Source organism: Sarcophilus harrisii, chromosome 1, assembly GCF_902635505.1.
Source record: "Sarcophilus harrisii chromosome 1, mSarHar1.11, whole genome shotgun sequence".
Classification (NCBI taxonomy): Eukaryota; Metazoa; Chordata; class Mammalia; order Dasyuromorphia; family Dasyuridae; genus Sarcophilus; species Sarcophilus harrisii.
The window spans coordinates 117,886,343-117,908,597 of record NC_045426.1 but is presented as its reverse complement, the minus strand read 5'-3'; the positions used below and the strand labels follow the sequence as shown (position 1 = coordinate 117,908,597).

Sequence of the window (22,255 nt, the reverse complement as noted above, 5' to 3'; positions counted from 1 at the left end):
GAAGGCATTTGGTTCACCCAAATTACTACATGCATATCTTTTATATATTCTCCCCCCTTAAGAAAAATCCTTCCCCAATATATTCTTAGCTAAGGATTGTCAATATCCTTATGCTCATTTTACAGACCAAGGAACTGAGGCTTAAGTGAAACAATTTACTCATAGTCATGGAGTTAGCAAGTACTGGAGTTGAGATTTTAATCTAGTCTAGATTTCAAGATAGAAGGGAATTTGGGGATCAAATAGTTTGAGTCCCACATTTGACAGAGAAGTAAACTGGGGTAGAAATAAAAGGATTTGTTCAGTCCCCCAGAAAGATGGTGTCAGGGAAAGGCCTTAGGAAGTTAGGTGTTCTGATTTCTAACACAATGTTCTTTCCACTCTATTACACATACTGCCTCAGCATTAAAGATAAGATTCACTACATGATGATTGCTCTGGAGGAACAAACAGTTCTTTTATGCTTAAAATATAATTCAACTTGTAAAAATTTGATTGACATTTGAAAGGTACAATCTGTTACCTAAAGAGAGGTACATCTATACAGAAGTCTTAACTATTCTGACAAAGTTACTCAGAAAACTTGCTTTTTATCAATGTCAAGATCTGCCCTATCACTTATTTCACTTCTCTTCACACAAAAAAAAATTCTAAATTGACACTGAAAATGTAAGCCCCAAACTCCATTTTAATTAATAACTCTTACCTGGTAAAAATACACAGTACAGGATATCATTCAAAGGAAAACAGATAGAACAAGATGTTAGAGATAGCATGAAAGGCTGTTCAGCTCTAAATGACTGCATGTACTGTTACTTTAAATGAGTTCTTCAAATCCCCCTATTGCTCTTATTCATTTTGCACTGTGCAATTAGGAACACCATAATACACAGAATCCTGTGAGAGGAAAAAAAACAAACAAACATAAAAATCACTGAGAGCACAGCATATTTACTTTCTTACTTCAAAGCTTCAGAGATCTATAAGGTCAAAGGTGTGAGCAATCCCTTTACAGCTGTCAAACATGCTACCTAACCATGCTGAAAGTATAGTCATGTTTCTCCCCACCTTAAAAAAAATCCTTCCCCAATGTCCTGTTTTTCACTTAGCTAGATTAGTCCTTAATTGATAAGCACACAATCATTAGGCCCCTCAGACTATGGACAGCCCCACCACTAATAGGTCCTAACCCAAGCTTTTCTAGCATGATAGGATCTGAGAGATTTAGCACTCTATGGGCATATCCTTCCAAGAACCAGGTTTACTTCCATGTTACAATGGGACATCAGAGGAAGACTTTAGGCTATTTTCTTAAGGGGAAAATTGGAATTTAATTAAACTGAATTCATTATGTTACATGTAAGAGATACCTTCTGGTCCCCTTTTCCCAGATGATCTCCCTCAATCTAAAACAATTTGCCTGAGAAATGCTGTGTCTAAGCAAAGACTTTCCTGTCTGTATATGTATAGCAGCCATGTGTCAGCAGTAAGAAAAGGAATACTTGCAGGGTCCTGTGTAGTCCTTTCCCATGCCTTGTATTTTTTTAGAAGCAAAGCAAGCAATGGATCTACATGCTCTCATCTCACCTTCTCGTGGAATGCTCACTTCTACTTCCCTACCAATAGCTCCTCAATTTGGCTGAAGACTCCAACTCAATTTGATTCACCAAATACTTACTAAACTCTTGATATGTTTATGGGACTGTTTATTAATTATTGGAAGACCAATTATTTTAGAGATGGGATTTTTAAGGTAACCTTATTTTGTCTAACTATCTCTAAAAGTTCAACAAAGTGCCATGTGGCAAACTCTTCCTCTCCAACCACCCCTTCCCCCCACCATATACACCAAGCACAGTGCATTATGTGCCAACTTTATGAGTTGTAACAGCAGGCTATGGTGTAATTTGGCAAGTCCCAGTTACTTAACTTGGTAATTATAAGCTATGTTCTATATAACTACCCAATAAATCCCGGATGGTTATTTTTGAAACCAAAGATTTAGTGACCCAGCATTTGTCCTTTAATCTTTCAAGTAGAACATTCTAATCAGGAAAACTGCAGAACATGGAACTCTCTTACTGTCTCTGTACACCAAACTGATGGATGCCGTGTGCCATCTTTGGCAACTGAGGAAATTATCTGTGCTTTGAAGCATGAATGACAGTAGGGCTAGATATTCAGGGTTAGATCAAAATAAAACATGAGGTAATATCTTATCTATTTCACATTCCCAACAGATAACAGTTAACAGAACAACACCAAATTCTATGCTTTGATTAACAGATAACCTTATTAGCTCTTTATTTAATTTCTTGGGCCTCTGTTTCTTCATTTGTGAAAAAATAAGATCTTTCTAGTTAGAATGTTCTATGATTCTAATAATCTGGCATAATGTTTTCAAAGGTATGATCTATGATGGCTGCTAGTGATCCTCATCTTTTTATGTATATTATTTTACTTTTTCTGGTTATACATGTACATTCATTTTTATACACATTTCTTTATAAATTATGTTGGGAGAGAAAAATTGGTTCAAAAGGGAAAAATTATGAGGGAAAAAAAAACAGAAGAAAAAGGGGGGGAAAGTGAATAAAGCATGTGTTGATTTATATTCAGTCTCCAGCCCTCATCTTTCTCGTCCCTAATCTGCAATGATTTATTGTGGCCTTTATAGATCATATATTGACACTGGCTGTTCCCCATACCTGGAATGTTGTCACTCATCTCTACCTTCTGGCTTCCCTGGATTTTCAAGTCTCACCTGAAGCCCCACCTTTTGAAGGAATGCCTTCTAGATTCCCCATAATGCTAATGCTTTTCCTTCAAGATTATCTCCAATTTATCTTATAAATTTCTTGATTGTATTTAGTCATTTGCATGTTGTCTCCCTTATTCAAATGTGAGCTTATGAATGAGCGCAGAGATTACTTTTGCTTTTCTTTGCATCCCCAGTATAGAGGGTGCTTAGTAACATTTGTTGACTTTACTTGACCATAGGGGTCTTCTCATCATTTTACAGATGAGGAAATTGAAGACTAGAGATGTTGATGGATATGACCAAGGTCACACTGAGAATAAATGTTAGAGCTGGGATAGGAGTGATCCTAACTCTAGATTCAGCAGTTTTTGTGCTGCATGATTTTCTAGTTGTAAAGGAGAGTGATTTACTGTGACCCTCACCTTTCTGAGTTACAAATTGTGATGTTTTTAGTGGCCTTTCTTTCCCTACTTCTCTGTCAAATGTTTCAGGTAGTTATTTGAGCCAAACATAGGATGTGGAAGATAAGGATAGTGAAGGGAAAAACTGAAAGAAATTACAGAATCAGCTGGGTCAAGGATAATTTTAGCTTGAAAATTGCTTTAGCATAGAAAATTGTATTGTAAAATAATCTCTACCCTTCAGGACCCTATTTTCCAGTTAAAGAAATTGAGGCAGACAGAAATTAAGTGATTCATCCAAGCTTCTAAAGCTAGAGTTAAACTGAGGTCTTCCTGACTCTAGGCCAAGCTCTCTATCCTCTGTGCCACTTGCTGGTTCTAGTACTTTCTTACCTCTTTCTTTGGAGTATTAGTGAATTTTTTCTAATTAGTGGTCTTCTTTTCTTGTCTCCCACCTTCCTTCTCCAATACAACCTTTGTATCATTGTCAAATTAATATTCCTAAAATTTGTATCTGATTGACATCTATCCTCTGCTAAAATCGTCAGGAGCTATTCATTGTTCACCAAAAAAAAAAAAAAATCTACTATAAACTCCTTACTCAGGTCCTGAAAACCTTTAAAGATATGACTACAGCCTTCTTTTCCAATATTATTCCTTTTGCATCTTATACTCCAAAAAAAAAAAAAAAATTAGACTATTTACTCAAGCTCTAATTTTGTCCTGTATTTTCCTACTTTTGTGACTTTGGACTTCCTGCCCTTATGCATGGGATGGTCTCCCCATGCCGTAAAACCTGTCCCTTGCTATCTCTGATATTACTCTGGACCCCTTCTATGGACCTACCAAATTGTAACTTATAGTTATCTATGAATTTGCCTACTTGATCATAAACTCCTAGATGGGTACTGTGTATTGTATTTCTGAATTCCCAGTGCTTTCACAGAAAGCATATGAATAGATATTCAAAGAAATGAGTAAAATTTCTAATGTGATGAATTTCTTATTGGGAATTTGAAACTGAGAAAATGAAGTGTGCTGTTTAAAGGAGAACCATATTTGTTACAAGAATCCAAATAAAATGCAATGATGATAAGGCCACTATTGCCATAAACAAGCAAACCACATGGATCTTTAGTTGGTTCTAGAGAAATAATGCATTAAAGGGAAATACTATTGAGGACATTGTTCTATATTGACTCTATAAATAGAAGATGCATTACTAGGAGACCAAAATTCATACTATAAAAGATTAAAATTGTTCTTTATAGAGACCTGAGATAATAATGGGAAACCTGATGGGGTAAGTAAAGATGCTTGACGATGCTAAATGAGACAAGTAGTTGAAACCTGACATTCTAATTCATAAAAAGAACCCCTGAGCTTTGTGGTTGATCTGCTGTCTGATAATTACAGATTTTATCTGGATAGTGGAAGATAAAGAAGAGAAATCAAGCCAATGATGAGTACACGAGGAATCAGTTAGTTGAGAATTACTGGCTCAAAAGTGAAACAAAGATGGAAATGGAACCCTCATCTTGTTTAAAAGACTACAAGAGAACAACCAATGGAACAGTAACCTTGACCTTGTAAAATTTGAAGTATCATTAGCAATGATTTAGAAGCAATCAGCACCAAGGCCAGCTGCTGTGGCAGCTAATTAGTAGTAGCTAGTTGGTTCAACATGGAGGGTAGCAATATAATTGCTGAAATTGGGCTGCATTTGTATCACTATTGTGAACTCACAATTAACAGAATCACAAAAATTGATAATTGAAAAGCATTTCAGATCACCAAAAGGAAGCCTCATTCTAACATCTTGGGAGGGTGAACCCTCCATCCCTATGGCAATGTATGCGATTTTTAGACAACTCTAATAGGAAATTTTCCTAAACTTCCTATCTACATTTGCCTTTTTGAAGCTTCCACCCACTGTTCCTGGTTTTGCCCTCTGACTAAACAGAGTATGTCTAATCCCTCCATCAGATGACAGTGCTTCAAACACTTGACAGTTTTCCTGGCTCCCTGAGTCTTTTATTCAAGGTAATCTTGCCCAATTCCTTCAACTGATTATTATATGACATGAACTGGAGGCTTTTCACCATTTTGGTTGCTCTTCATGTTCTCAAGTTTATCAACATCTTTCTTAAGCTGTGGCATCTAGAAATGAATGCATTACTTCATACAAAATTTGATAATGGCAGAGTGCAATGGAACTCTCAATTCCCTGTTTCTAAGAGGTATGCCTCTATTAATGCAGTTCAAGTTCATTAGATTTTTTTGGCTATCACATCATATTTCAGACTCATAATGAACTTGTAACCCACAACCCTCTCAAAAATATTTTTCAAAATAACTACTTTCTAATCCACTTACACTTTTAAAATTCAACAAATTTAAATTTTTGAGGTGTGGAAAGCCAGTCAACAAGCATTTGTTAAGGGAACTCTAAGTCCCAGGCACTATATTAAGAGCCCAGGAAAACAATTTTATTTTTAGACAATTCTAATTGTAAGAAAGTTTTACTTACAAAATATCTAACTCTACCTCTCTGTAATTTCTATCCATTGTTTCCTATTTCTGCTCTCTGGGATCAAAAACATGCCAAATCCCTCTTGCGTATAATAGCCCTTCAAATACTTGAAGATAGCCATGGAGTTTCTGAGAAGTCTTTTCTTTTCCTTGTAAAAATCTCCAATTAGTTCAACAGATTCTTTTTTAGCATATTTCTCATATGGTATGGTCTCTAGTCCTTTCATGATCTGGGTGCATTTCTTCTTTTGTTCATCTTAAAATGTAGCACCTAAAGCATCAGCATAGTGTATAGCAAGATTTATGTGATTTATTTTGGCTACTACACCCTAATGCTACCTAAGATCACACCAGGGTATTAAAAGTTGGGGACTACCAAACTATGTTACTGACTCATATGAATCTAGTAGTCCATTAAAATCTCACAAGCTATTGTTTAGCTTCATTTCCCTATCCTGTACATTTGCAGTTGATTCTTTAAATCAAAGTAGACTACTTTATATTTATTCCAATTAAGGTTCAGCAAGTTATATTTGCTACACAATTTGAGCCTTTTCTTTTGGACCCTGATCTTTCAATGTATTAGCTATCTCTCCCAGTTTTGGGTCATCTACAAATCTGAATGCTATCTCTGTCCTCATTCAAGTTTTTGATAAATTTGAAAAAGCACAGGGTTATAGCCCAGCTTCACCTCTACTAGAATGCCTTTCCTTATTCCTTTGTCTTACTCCCAAGTAAAGAAATCCCTTGTTCCTTGAATGTCTCAGGTCACTGTTTGATCTCTCCTGAGCCTTTAATCATGTTGTAATCTATATTATTATAATGTATATATTTGTCTCAATTCTCTTACTAGACAGAAAGCTCCTTGAGGATAGAGATTGTCCTTTAGACATCCTTGTATCTCCCCTCCAAAAAAATGCAACATATTACTTTGTGCATTATAGGTACTTAATAAATATTTGTTCTCTCATTGAACCAAATGAAATTGAACTGAATCGCTTTGCAATGACATTTCATTAACTTAAATCCCTGGTTTCTGTTAAATAGCAAAGATCAAAAAGACACTGATCCAAAGTTGAAAGAATAAATACTTTTAAAATGTCAATGTTGAAAGACAAAGAAGAAAGCTTGTTGGGCTAACTGTGAATTATAAGAGTCATACCACAGGGGAAAAAAAGGTCATCATCCTATTTCCCCTCTAGTTTCTCCCTACAAATAGGTTTTATAAATTTATAAATTTTTCTTTGACAAAAGGCAACGAACATTATGTCAGTAAATTGAAATATAAAAAGAATTGCTTAAGCTACTTACCTATACAAGTGGCAATTACTCAGAAATATTTGCTCCCCAAAGATTCATGTAGTTGAGAGCTCCTCAAATAGGGGGTCCTTCTTCCAAGGATTTCATCAACTTCAGAGTCGGTTACTCCCTACAAAAGAATACAGGAGCTACCTAGCACCATCAATCCTTCACACAAACATTATCAATAAAACTGGCTAAAAGAAAACAAAATAAAACAAACAAAAAATCAGAACTGTAAGAAATAAAATAATGCACTGTCATGGGTATGGGATAAGACGTCTCTTTCGTCATCTGTTCTATATGGATTATTGAGCGTCAGTTTACTTATCTATAAAACTAGATGGTTTTAAGGTCCCTTCCACTGCAATATAGTGGTCAATATATTAGACTTAGAGTCAGTAAAGATCTGGGTTCAAATCTTATCTCTTACCCTAATTAACTTTAGTCAAGTCTTCCAACTTATCTAAGCCTCAGTTTCCTCAACTATAGGAATAAATTGGGAGTAATAATATTTACACTGACTACTTCACAAAGATGTTAATAGAGAAAGGATTTATAAACTTTAAAGCATTTGCATAGATGCAAGTTGTTATTATTCCAGGCCATACAATAATCTAATTCTAGGATCCATTAATCAGTCACTAAGAAGTTGAAACATTTGTGAAAGAAAGGAAGCTACCAACTGGACATCCAGCCCATACAAGCCTAATGGCATATTAATTCAACACCAAAGAGACAAGTAATGGAAACCTATAATTAAGAAGGAAGAAAGGAACATCATAAATAGTGAGCAGATTAGAGAAAGTAGGCATGAAAATGAGTGCTTTCTCTTGGATGAGGCTCAAGATAATATGAATATAATAAAGTCTTGCAAGTAGCTTTCTTCTGAGCAAAGAGAGATGAAAAAAATGAAAATTATGATATGAAAGAATAGAATATAAGTACATATATAAAAATATTAATATTGGAGGAATAAGAATTCTAATATCCCTAATGATATGAATAGATTTTTTTCCATTTTGTATACAGTGCTTTAAAATATTTCATTAACTATATTACATATATATGTATGTTATTACATATATTACATATATATATATGTATGATATGTGTAAATAAATGCAAAACCAGTATTTGCTGCTAATTGGGTTTTTAATATATTTCTCTCAGTAGAACAATATATAGCTTTAATGTCTCCTCGTGTACATATAATCATAAAATACATGTCAAATTCTTTTATGCAATTATAAAAATAACTATTTAATGATTTGCTTGGTATTGACATTAAGAAACAGGAAGATGCATGTTCATATCAGGTATTTGTCTATGTCACAGAAGATGTGCTGCCCAAAGTCAAAACAAAAGAAAAATTCCTTACATATTGTAAAGTTCTCCAAATGTTCTCTACCATAAATGACATTGTAATAATTACATTGAACTCCAGAACATGAGAAAACTTCCTTAGTGAAATGACCAGTATAGCAAACCAGATTGGTCCTAATATCTACATTAGGAAAACAAAATAGATAAGAAATGCATATTGTCCAGACTATGACAGACAGCCCATTAAATTTGTCCATCGATATGAAATAGGTTGCATTGCACTTGGAAAACTATATTGTGCTTCAATTATTCCAAATTGTGCACTATCACAAAGATCTGCTTTTTTTCAAATCAGTATTCTCTCAATGATGCCATAAGGCTGTGAATCAGAGAACACCATGATTTGAGAGAATTCACAATGACAATCTAAAAAGCAATGGGAAAGACACATTGGGCTTAAGAAGCCCCATTACCAGCAATGAATTGTACATGGAAAAATAAAGTTATCAAGAACATGCCTAACCAGAAAAGGCAGTAGCTGAGTCATGAAGCAAAATAAAAAATAATAGCTAAACAACCTGAGTGATGCATTGACTCAATCTATCCCTAAGATAGTGAAAAGAAAAATAGAGATAGAATTCCACTTTTTCAAAACCATTGTGAGGGATTTCTAGGAAAAAATATGGAAAACAATTGTAGAGGATGAGAAGATAGGAAGGAATGCATTCTATGTGAATGTAAGGAGTACTTGCACCATTGATGTTATGGATCCAGCAAAAGACCAAATTCATTTAAAAAGTACATTTGAGTCACTCTTAGGATGACTCAACAAGGATAGAAATCAGAGGAAAAATTAAATTAGGTCATTATGTTTATGTTGAGGTACTACTAATTGCCATCATTAACACAATTGCTTGCATTTGAGATTTTGAAAGCTCACTTGAATACTTTACTGTCTTAGCAAAAGGCAGAGTATCAGGAGTTTCTGTCCAGGAGTTCTGATATGAATGTCACCTTATTAATAAGTCAAGTGGCAAAAGATGTCTCTATGAATCCAACTCTGAGAATTCTATCTTTCTCCCATTGCTTCTTTCCCTAGTTTTATCTCTTTGTGAATGGCAAACAGAAATTTGTTCTACCTCACATTGTGGTCTCTGGTTCTTAAGTGAAGGTCAAATGAGCTATGACCAGATCGGCAAATTATAATCCTAAATCAATCTTAAAAAAAGACTTTGAGGTAATGGAACATAAATATAGGTTTAACAGACACAAGAATATAAGACCAGATAAGACTCAATAACTGATAGATAATTGGTCAAAGGATATTAACAGAGTTTCACAAGATATAGACTTAGCACTAGAGAAAACCTCAGAATCCATTGAATCCAACCCTCTCATTTTATGAATGAATAAGCCAAATTGATTTGTTCACAGTCACACACAATGAATAATTTTCAGGAGAAAAAAAATGCACTGGACCAACAACCACATGAAAAAGTCCAAATAACTAAGAATAAGAAAAATACAAATTAAATCAATTTTGAAGTTTTACTTTATATGCATCAAATGGGCAAAGACAATAAAAGACAGAAATGATCAATAATAGAAAGAAAGGTAAACAGTAGAAACTTTAAGTGAAGCTATGAATTAATCCAACTGCTCTAGAAAATGATTTGGCACTATGAAAGAAAAGTCATAACAAGACTGATTTTTTTAAAAAGGAATAAAAAAGGCAAAAATGAAATAAACACAGGGACCTGTGATCACAGAAGACAGTCAGTTATCTCAGAAAAGCCCATTGTTCTTTTGCCAACAACTATCTAGTTTTAACTGACCAGGTAGAGTCGTTGTCGGGCTTTTCGAGAGGTCAGAAGATCCCGTACCCTTTCATGAATCTTCTCCCAAGTTAAATGAGGGCTGCAGCACAACCTGTCAAAAAGATTAAAATGTCAAATTCCAGATCTCTTATATTTAAGAGCTCCACATCCTCTTGCAAAGACATTTGGCAAACTTAACTAGTCATAACTAGAATTGTAGACATTTTAATTCAGTCAATAAATAGAGGAAGAAGAGGGAAACCCAAAATTCTAAAGCATGACTATGTATATACAGCACACTTTTCAAAAGGAAATTATTTTCCATGTAATAAAAAATCACAGTTCATATTCTGTTAGAATATCTAAAGGATTTAAACACTGAAAATATTTAAGTAACTTGTTAAGTTCCTACATTAATGTTAAGTCATTAAGTTAGGGTATGACTCTGATGAAACCAAAACTGCAGGTTTGATCCCTTGAAGCTTTGTTCACAGACTGCATCCTTAAGCACACCTGTTAAGCCGCTCCTTCACAAGATATTCTCTCCTTCCTTGACTCCTGTGACACACACTCTATCTTCCTCCTATTCTTTACTATTACCTCTCTATTTCTTTTGTTAGATCATCATCTATCTACTATCCTCTGAAGGTATCCACTAAAGCTTTATTCCTGGGTTCCTTTCATTCCTCTCTTACAGAAGGCAGAACTCTGAAAAAATGTACTTAAATCTAGATCAGCAAGGTACTTATAGTTAGGTATATACTTAGTACTTAATATGGTGATGTAATGGTGGTACATGCTCAGTGTGCTATAATGATGTAAGGTTCTATAGCTGGCATATGCTCAGTACGGTGCAGTGTTGTAGTCATACTGAGGTATTTAAGGGAGCATCAGAGAAAGAACGCCCTCTCAGCCACGGCTCTCAGACACAGACACAAGGGACAATGCCAGATTCCAGACTCCATCTCTGACCAGCCACATGGACCTCCTGCCTCCTTCGCTCCTCCACTAAGACCAAGGACTCGGGCTAATCCCAAGGTCCTCCTGAGAACTAGTCCAGACATTACACTCTCTCTGTACTTTACCCCTGATAATCTTATTTGTTCCATTGGGGTCAATTATCTACTCTATGTAGCTGAATCTCAAATTTATATATCCATTCCTAATCTCACTCCTGAACTTCTGTACCATATCTCAAACTACAAAATGGTTTCATATGAAATTCCTGCTAGTACCTCAAATTCATCCTACTCAAAACTGAACTCATTATTTTCCCCACTTAAACTAAAAAATATTTAAACTAAATCCACCTCCATCACCATTCTCCCAGACACATACAGTCTCTCTAATTAATAGCAATCAGTAGCCAAGTTTTAATCAGTTTTAGCTTCATACCATGTCTTGTATCCATACCCTTTTCTCTATCCAATAGAAGGCAAAAAAACACTAAAATTTTAAATAATTTGTTTGTGAAAAGCACATTTTTGTTATCACCACCCCTTTCTCAAACAATAGCCTTCTATCTAGTCTCTCTTCTATTTAATCATATTCATCCACTACATGGCTGCCAAATGAATCTTACCAAGGCATAAAACCTTTATTATCTGCCAAATGAAACTTGGATTCAACTAAAAATAAGAAAAATACAAATTAAATCAATAATGACACTCATTAAATTTGGCTGAAACCCACATATCCAGCATTAACTCTATTTACTTATATTAACCATAGATTCTGACATCTATTTGCTGTTTCCTACACACCCACTTTCTGCACTTTTGTCCATATCATTGTCTTTTTGCCTTTTGTCCCTTTCCACTTATTAAAATCTTACCTACATCCTGAAATGCCTAACGCCATTAAGCCTTTCCTCATTACTCTAGCCAGAAGTAATCTTTCCCTTCTCTAAATACTTATAGTAATTTTTTAATTATAGCTTTTTATATAAAAAACATTATTTATAGCAATTTTGATATAATTTAAATGTCAATTTAGCATTATAGGATCTAGGCCTGAGTCCCTGCTTAGTCACTACATAGCTACAAGCAAGACATTTTACTTTGTCATTATTTGTTGTTAGCATACTTTGTTATCATTTTTCTTACACATATTCTAAAACTAAACATGAATAACCATTACATGGTATTATTTATGATGAGTTTTCTCTAAATTAAGAGTGAATAATCAAAAGTTAGTTTTATCACTGTAAATTTTATGTTTAAATGAATCATTTCTATAAAACTATTTTAATCTAATATCAATAGATTTATTTTTTCTGAAAATTTTCCTATATTTTTCTTCAATAGTAGTATATATTTTTTCTTATCTGTGCCAAACTTAATACATATTTTTAGAACGTGTGTCATTTAGGTTCTGATAATATCTACTTAATAGATCTTTTGTGAATATCATATTCTTTTGAACATGTGGAATTTTTCCTCCTTTCTTTATCAATGGCAATGCCCAGAAAAGAAAATTAAGAATCCTATGACAAAACCTTAGTCTTTCTTTTTAAAAAACCTACTTATCTTTCTATGTCCTATTTATTACATGGCAGTATCTCTTGAAAAAGGAGTTCAAATATTACCAATTTCAAGGCAGCTGGGTGGCACAGTGTATCGATAGAACACCAGCCCTGAAGTCAAGGACCTGAGTTCAAATGTGGTCTCAGACACTTAAAACACTTCCTAGCTATGTGACCCTGGGCAAGTCATTTAATCCCAGTTGCCTCAGGGGAAAAAAATATTACCAATTTTCAGCCCTCTATAACATATTCAAAATTTTTAAATGTTTGTGACAGATGAAAACCATTACATAAAAGGTATATTTTAAAAATACATAAAATTACTATATAAAGGCAAAGCATGATAGCCATGAAAATCTGGATTCAAGTTCCACATATGATATGTCTCCTATGGAACCCTAAACAAATCAGTTAACCTCAGTGATTGCTAGATAATTCTCTAATACTAGGCACTCAACTGTTTTGAGAGAGAAAACTTCTCCATCCAAGAGTGTCATATACAAATAAAATCACAAGCCTCATCTCTATATCTAATCCTGATATTTCCTACTGGTACCTCAAATTCATATATCAAAATGATATATCCTATCATTAACAATATAAACAATAAAAAATACTATACAGTATTAAATTAAAAGGTCCATTTCTCTGATAGGCTCTCAAAGGAGCAATTATCTCACCCTCCCAAATAGTTACAAGCAAAACATTTTAAAGAAGTTAACTGCGTCTGATCTTCTCCTGATCATCTCCTACTGATATACTCTCAAGCAATAGGAATAATTATTCTACAATGCAAACCTGTGTTGAAGATAATAATTCAGATGTGGACTAGGTGATCGGTGGTGATAGTGAACAAATGAATTTTTCTTCTCAAAATTGGAATCCCCTTGATTACTATGACCAGACAAGATATTTCCAGATCTATCTGAATATGGAGATAACAATTCACGCCTCCTAGCATTCCATTCTTCTCGATCCCTTAAAATCTGGAAGACAATATGTTATTACTTAATTCTTTTTTTTTAATTGAGTGAAAAAAAGAAAATCAGGAAAAAGAAAAAAACTGAGTGTACAATCATCTCCTGAAAATAAAAAAAGGGTAAGGAGAGCTGGAAATATAATATTAAGCTCTCTCAATGTCAAAATGCAAATAAACAGTATCTGTGTCTATGATCATAGAGCAAAATATTGGGTGAAAGGAAAGATCCCATTTCCTTTCAATACTTCCAGAAGTCTGTGAATTCATCAGTGTTGGAGTTCCCTATGCCAATGAGAATCTCCACTCTTATATGACTAAGGTCTTCATAGGTGTCTGTGGTCAAAATCATCCATTAACTAGTAGTCAGCTTTCCCTTGTTGAAAATTCTTCACATTTGGTTAGAAGTAACATCCAATCCATATCTAGGAACAAACTTCAAGCATGTAGGATTTTTCAGTTGTATAAATATACATAGACTGTGCTGCTATGATATATTGGAATCTGAATTCTTTAAGGGTAGGAACCATGTTTTTGCCTTTGTCTCCCCAGCACTTCATCTAGTTCAAAGGGTACACACTGGGCAATTGGAGATAAAAGGATGAAGAGATGAAATGATTTAGCTGGATAAATAGATCTGAGAATCGGATCATTCCAGATCTGAGAATCACCTACATGAAGATGGTAACTGAATCCATGACAGCTGATGGGATATTTGAGTGTAAAAATCTAGAGAGAAAAGAGAAGGACCCAGAATAGAGTTGTGAAGGACACCCATGATTAGTAGGCATAACCTAAATGAAAATCCAACAAAAGTGACTATGGAGAAGCAATCACACAAGGAAAAGGAGAAAAGCACCAGGACAGAGCAGAATTATGAAAACCTAGAGGGAAAAAAAATCTCAAGAAAAGGATGGTCAATAGTATCAAAGGCTACAGAGAGATCCAGAAGGATGAGGAGAGAAAAAGGTCATTGAATTTGGCAACTAAAGGATCATTAGTAAGTACTTAATAAATAACTGTTGCCTGATAAGTAATAGAATAATGTGAAAAAGAACTAGAGAGAAGAAGACAGTGTAAGGTTGAACTAATTCACTAAGAAGTTAATATCCAGAAGGGAAAAGAATATAATCAGTATGGTGTGAGAGCCTGGAGAAAAGAGGTAGGGAATGGAAATACCAATGAAGATGAAGAATTGAGTTAGGGGTTGCAAGGCCAAAAGAAATGTAGAATGATAATAGATGATGATCAGATAGAGGAATTTCATAGTTCACAAGAGTGAAAATAGAATAATTGTGGGGGATGACCAAACTAAATGTATAGTTGAGAAGAAATGGCGAAAAGGTATGGTGTTTAAAAGCATATCAGTATGTTACAGTCCCCACAAATGAGGAAAGGAATTGGGGAAAAAAGAAAAAGACTATAACAAGCCTCTAAATCCACTGAGAAAAGGAAAATGCCCTCTAGATTTGTAGATAACTACCAGAATATTGACTGGGTGACAAATATAGATCACCTGAACTTCAAAGGAAGCAAGATTATTGAATGCTAGTGGTAGAAAGGAAATCCAGACATAATAATACAGAGCAAACAGTATTCTCAATTCTCCTCTGAGGTGAGTGAAAATGCAACTAGTGCTAAAAAGGGTTGCCAAACAAACTGTGTCATGAGGAGGGAGCCAGGTCTGAGTGAGTGTAAGATAAAAAGAGTTAGAGAGGAAAGTGTTTAAAAAACACTGCATGGTAGGTACAGAATGGGGATTGTACAATGACAGCTGGGTAGTTTAAAATCTCTGCTATAGATATAGTATGAGACTGAGAGTATGTTAATCAAGAGGAAAATTATGGGAAGATGGCAGAATAAAGCAGAAAACTACCTAACTCTCTCAAATTCTTCCACAAATATCTTAAAATAATGCCCCAAAATAAATTTTAGAATGGCAAAAATGACTAAAAGTCAGGCTAAAATAATCATCCAGCCTAAGAAAACTTGGAATGACAGTAGGAAAAATCTGACCTCCTGGGGTAATGGTTTGGTCAACTAAGTTAAGATACCTCCAGATGGATATAGCTAAGTCAACAAATAACAAACCCTGGGGACAGCAATGAAGGCAAATTCCTGACTTTGGTTCCAGGATAGAAGGTTGGGATCTGAGGGACTATAGGCAGCAAGAGAATTTTCTAGGCTACAGTGCTGAAGACCCTGGTTGAGGTTTGGACAAAGAGAAGTACCTGAAGTCTCTGTACATGAAAGGAGCAGCGACCATACCTGTCTTTGGATTATAGAACATTAGAAAAACCAAAAGATCAAAGGCCCCTAGATAAGAGTTCAGAAAACAATGGTATGAAAAATCTGATGCCTGAGACATTCTCCCCCACATCCCAAGAGAAGAGTCTGACTTTAACATAAAGGTAACAGGTAAAAAATAGGCCATTAAAAATCAATGAAAATGGAAAAAGAGCCTGACCATAGATAACTACATGATGATAAAAAAAGATCAGGATTCAAACTCTCTTGAAGAAAACAAAACAGCTTTTGGTAGCACTTCAAAGAAAAATGCCAAAAGGCCACAAACCCAAAAAAGAGTTCTTGGCAGACCTTTAAAAAAAATTATAAACAGGGCTAGCTAGATAGCACAGTACATAAAGCACCAGCCCTGAATTCAGGAGGAACTGAATTCAAATCTGATCTCAGACACTTAACACTTCCTAACTGTGTGACCCTGGACAAGTCACTTAACTCCAATTGCCTCAACAACAAAAACAATTTATATATATATATATATATATATATATATATACACATATGTGTGTGTATATATATATGTACAAATATATATAAACAAATAAAAGAGATTGAGAGAAAATTGTCAATAGAAATAATTAATATTCTTATATTATTTCTATTTATAAAAAGAATTTTGTTTTCAAATAGAATTACAAATTTCTATTTACAAATATGCTTATATTACTTATTTCTATTTACAATTTTCCCTCAATCTCTTTCCCTCAATCTAAAATTATTAAAAGAGGTCAACCTTCAAAAAACAAGAATTCTGGGAAGAAGATAGAGTAGATCAGAAAATTCCAAGCTTTCTAGATTTCCCCAAAATAAAACAAAATAGCACCTCAGGGTCAATGTGGAGCACCAAAAATAAACATAACTTGGGACAGAACAGTGTCCTTGTAAAGGGCTCGAACTCTGAAAAAGTGTATTTGAATCTAAGACAGCAGAACATTTGAGACTAATTACCTATTCAATTTGAAATAATGGTTCTATAAGAATATATTTAGATGATATGGTGATGTGATAGCTCTCCTCACAATTGGCACTTGCTGAATGTGTTGTGGTGAGATAATCAGAGGCAAGGATTGGAGGACTGAGGGAGAGGATCAGACTCTCTCTGCTGCAGTTCGCTGAGGAGAGAAGACTTCATTCAGGCTCTAGACTCTAGACTCCAGGATTCATCTTTGGCAAGCCACGTGGCAGCTTGCCTGCTTTCTTCACTTCTCCTAAAGACCAAGGACTTTGACTTATCCTGACTCTGACTGACCCCTGAGGCCCTCCAGGGCACTACCCTTGACATTATAGGTCCTCCTGTAACATCTAGAGAAGAGCTGAAGAAAAATAACAGGAAGGAAGTTTGGCCAGTATAAAGTGTAAATACTCCAGGCTAGTTTTGCTAAAACACAAATCATTGAGCCATGGAACTAGATGAGTTGTAAGGTATCCTGGACCCAGCCACCAGAATTTTTACCTCCAAAATAGTGTAGGAGGTTAGGCATGGAGTCAGACATCTGAGTCTGGGAAAACAGAAGGAATCTCTGGTGATAAGGGACATCAGTCCCAACTGTGCTGCTAAGACTTGTCCCTGGGTGACAAGATACCAGCACAAACCCAGTGAATACAGAAGCAGTGAGGCAGAGATGTTCCTGCCTGTGGGAACGTACAGGAAAATGGAGTTATTGGTTCAGTTCCAGGCCAGTAGGGAGAACAAAAAGAGGACCTGAGGTTAGAGACACCATCGTCCTAACCTAAACACTAGAGGTGATTACACTAATACGCTGCTGCAATTTTTTTTTTTAAATAAGAAGGCAAAGGAGAAAAACCCATCCATAGAAAGTTATTATGAGAATATAGGAGACCAGGCTTTGTTTATCTTCAGAGAATGATACTAAAACAAAAAACAAACAAAAAAACAAACAAACAAAAAAAAAAGCCATTCTTGTCCTAAAAGAGTAAAATTACAGATCACTTACCCAAAAATAATCCATAGAAGATCTGAAAAATAGACTTTAAAATCAAATGAGATTGAAAAAAAATTTTAAATAAGAACAATTCAAGGAAAACAAGATTATAAAAATGTCAACCAATTAGAAAATATCCATAATCTTAAACAAGTAAATGACTCCTTGAAAACTAGAATTGGGTAAAGTGAAAGCAATGAAGTCATAAGAGACCAAGTATTAATAAAACAAAATACAGAAAATAAAAACAGAAGAGAATATGAATCATTTCCTAAGAAAAACAATTAAGGGGGCAGCTAGTTGTGCAGTGGATATACAAACAAGCAAAGTACATGGAGATATATTAATGTATATGCATGTATAATTATGGATATTTATGTGTGTATATGTATGTATATATGTTTATGCATATATATGTATGTGTGTACATGGATATGTGTATATCCTGCTTAATTATAGCCTTTTGGGGATAAGATGGGGAAAGAAAGGGGGAAAAATAATAAAGTAAAAAGTGCATAGCAGAGAACAAAAGAAAATCTATAAGGAAGCAAAGAAACAGTTTCTTAACATAATGTGTAGTATTTATTATATAAGCTTTCTCAAAATGGAAACTTATTGCTTTATATTTTAAATCCCCAGTTAGATTATGCTGTGTACATGACAATTTTTTTTTCTTTTCCTATTTTTTATTTAAGTTTAAAATTTTTTAAATCACACTAAAAAAAGTTAACCAATTGGAAAAAGAGATCCAAAAACTTACCAAAGAAAATAACTCTTTAAAATTTAGAATTAGGCAAGAGGAAACTAATGATATCATAAGACATCAAGAAACAATAAAAATATTTTTTAAAATGAAAAAGTAGAAGAGAATATGTAACATCTCATTAGAAAAACAATTAACTTTGAAAATATATCAAGAAAAGGTAATATAAAAATTGTCAAGTTACCTGAAGGTTGAGTCTAGACACCAGAATTATTGAGAAAAAATGCCCTGAATTTCTAGAACTGGAGAGTGACATAGATATTTTCAAGATACACTGATGATTCCCTGAAATAGATCCCAAAATGAAAATTCACAGGAACATTATGGCTGTTTCAAAGCTCCCAGGTTAAGAAGAAAATATTATAAGAAACTAGAAAGAAACTATATAAACATGGTGAAACTACAGTTCAGGATAATACAAGATTTGACAGCATCTGCATTAACAGTGAAGGGTGTGAAATATGATATTTTGAAAAGCAAAGGAGCTGTTTTACAACCAAGAATAAGCTATCCAGCAAAGCTGAGTATAATCCTAAAAAATAAAAAATATATATATTATTTAATGAACTAAAGCACTTTCTAGCATTTTTGAGGAAAAAAAATTATAACGAAATCCCAACAAAATTACAAGAATCAGGAGAAACTTAAAGTAAATGTGAAAGACTAATCCCTATGAAAGATTTAATAAGGTTAAACTGCTTACTTCTTATGTAGGAAAATGATTATTTGTAACTCTTAATGTTAGTTATCCTTATTAGTGTGGTTCAAAATAGTATATACAGGTAAATGGCTTGAGGTTGAATTTATTATGATGGGATGATCCTTAAAAAATAAAATTAGGTGGGAAAGGGTAAAATGGAGCAAATTATCTCATGCAAGAGAAATATGAATGGAAAAAATGTTAGAATGGTGGGGAGAATAGTGTAGAGTGCAGGTAGTATAGGAACATTATTCTCATTGGTTTAAAGAGGATACAATACATACATTTAGTAGGACATGAATTTTCATGTCTTCTTAATTTACAAAGAAATATGAGAACAAGAGAATAGATAAGGAAGGGACTCTTAGAACAGGAATTCTTAAATATAGGAATATAGAATAGGGAGAAAAGGGCCAGAAAATTAGACTTCTGAGGAGGGATGGGGTAAAAAGAGAGAAAAGGGTAAGGTGTTAGGGAAAACAGAACTGCTATATGGAACTATATCATATAGTTTTGTGTGTGTGTGTGTGTGTGTGTGTGTGTGTGTGTGTAACATTGGCCTTTTCTATTTCAAAGTTGAGAGGGAAGGAGGGAGATAGTTTGGAACTCACATGGAACAAAAACAAATTTTTTTAATTATTAAAAAGAGTTCGGGTTAGTATCATCCCGATGGAGCCAGAGCTAGAGGTGGGCTAGGATGCTAGGTGGAACATAAACAATAAGGCTAGATCTTAGAACAACACAGAGATTTTAGGCAAAGACTCACCAATCAATAAATCAGCCTCAAATGTAATCAAAGACATCAGCATGCAGCTGGAGGAGGAGTGAAGGAAGGAGATTGGTGATAATAGGTATAGAGTTGTAAGTAAAGGAGAGGATTCCAGGAGGGCAATGGAAGAGCTGGCTCATGCAAGGACTCCCCCTTACTTCTAGAATAGGTGAAGGCAAACAGTGTGGAGTTGTAGAAAAACTGAGAGAGACCTCCTCACTATTGCCTAGAGAAATATAACTATTGTCAGAAGATTAGAGTTGGCAATGTGTCATGTTAAACATATTACTTTTTAAATCATCTTCATGGTTATGCAATGTTGCATACGCTGTCAAATGTGATCGATGTGTTGGTTTTCCTGATTTTTTAAATCTTTATTACAAGGTAAAGTTCACTGGAAAATGGAAATTATGAGAGAGGAGATAAGCAGAAGTATTCCAATAGTTGGAAGTCAATATGATGTAAAAACAAAAGGTATCCACAAAGCTTTTTATTTACCTTCATGTCAGCTGCAATACTGTCAAGAGAAGAAGCTGGAAAAAGAAAAATAGAATTTCAATGACTTATTGTTTCCAATTACTTTTAAATCTGCTACTAGGTTCCTAAATGGAGCATGGAGGAAAAAATATTCAATGCAACCAATTATCACATTTTTTTGCTGACTTATGATTTCACTTATCATTTTTAGAGCCTACCACCTAAGACACAGATATTTAAACGCTAACAGTAACTATCATCCTTAGGACAATATATAGTGGTTACAATGAAGGTAAAACTCCTCAAAAGATCTAATTTAGTCCAGACAAGAGGGAAAAATAATTATACTGTTACTAGTAGACAGAAGGATGAAACAAACTTGTGGGTATTTCCCAAACACTATTTATCTTGTCTTACCTGGTACGTAATCCCTGGTAAATTATAATTCCTGGTACATAATAAATACTTATTGTTGATTGTTCCTTTGAACCTGTCACTTCCTAGAAAGATATTCATAGATAGATATATAGGTAAGTACGTAGGTAGGTAGATAGATAGATAGATATAGATGGATATGTAGTATCCTACTTATGATATTATGTTGCTTGATTAGAGTCAAATGATAGGATGAAAATGCTTTGAAAAATGTAGAGTACTGTGTGCAATTCATATCTTCAATTTCATTGCTGTTTGAAATTCCCAGTGCAAGAATTCCCTTTATCAACCCCATCTATGGGGTTTCAATCCATCTATGATGTAAGTAAGTTCTAGGGAGTTTTCTGAGATATATTGAGAGGTTAAGTGATCTGTCCAGGTCTACAAAGCTAGAGAAATTATCACATTGCTTCTCAGCCTCTTCAGAAAAAGATTAAACAATTGACCAACTACTGACTATGGGCACATGGAAACAAGAGCCCTAAAAATGATGGTGTTATTGCCACCTATAGGACAGGCAAGTCCAACTAGCTAAAAAAGCAAGGTACCCTGAGGGAGAGAGAAATGGTGCCAGACAAGTCAGATCATAACTATCTTGATCACCATTTTCCCTCAGACCCCATCTCAGGTCCCTGAATCCAAAAGATATGGGAAAAGCAATATTTTCAGTCCTGCTGGAATGCTGCCTGTGGCCCTCATCCTGAGAAACTACACCCATAGAGGGGCAACCTTGCGAGTGCTCCTACAAGATGCTATACTCATATTTATTAAAGACCCAGAAAAGAAACTTACCACCAAAGCCTTGATGATGTCAAATAGATCCAAAATGGAAATGATTCTTAATCAGTGGAAATGACACAAAAGAGTAGGTATACTATTTGCTTTGCTGCTGTCCCTTAAGGACCATGGGACCTTCCATCTTACAACTAAAACCTTCATGGGTATTATCTCCCCTATTAGAATGTGACCTCCTGGAAAGTAAAGGCTTGTTTACATTTTCTCTTTGTATTCCCAGTGTTTAGCACATGGCTTTGCACATAGTAAATGTTAAATAAATGCCTTGTTTGTTCATTCATAATCTTCCATATCATCTCTCTACATATATACAATAATAACATTTGGAGGAGGGGAACAGAAAAGATGGGGTATCCAAGCCTGTGGTTTCATTGGTATAGGGAACTTCTGGTGAAAAAGCTCCCTCTACCAAAGAAGATTATCCATTAGTCTA

At 34.6% G+C, this 22,255-nt stretch overlaps 1 protein-coding gene across 3 annotated transcripts in view; it reads right to left on the bottom strand.

Annotated features, from left to right (window-relative positions):
* Positions 1–857: 857 nt before the first annotated feature.
* SPATA6L (spermatogenesis associated 6 like) overlaps positions 858–22,255 on the bottom strand; it is an 83,545-nt gene continuing 62,147 nt past the window's right edge. For 2 of the 3 annotated variants that reach the window (XM_031962161.1, XM_012543354.2), the window contains exons 9-13: positions 20,614–20,648; positions 13,459–13,646; positions 10,155–10,248; positions 7,006–7,123; positions 858–897 (exon numbers count right to left, since the gene is read on the bottom strand). In XM_031962161.1, coding sequence (XP_031818021.1) covers positions 7,025–7,123; positions 10,155–10,248; positions 13,459–13,646; positions 20,614–20,648 — 416 coding nt within the window. In that variant the 3' untranslated portion in view covers positions 858–897; positions 7,006–7,024. The remainder of the gene's footprint in view (positions 898–7,005; positions 7,124–10,154; positions 10,249–13,458; positions 13,647–20,613; positions 20,649–22,255) is intronic. The other variant, XM_031962165.1, reaches the window with a different exon arrangement.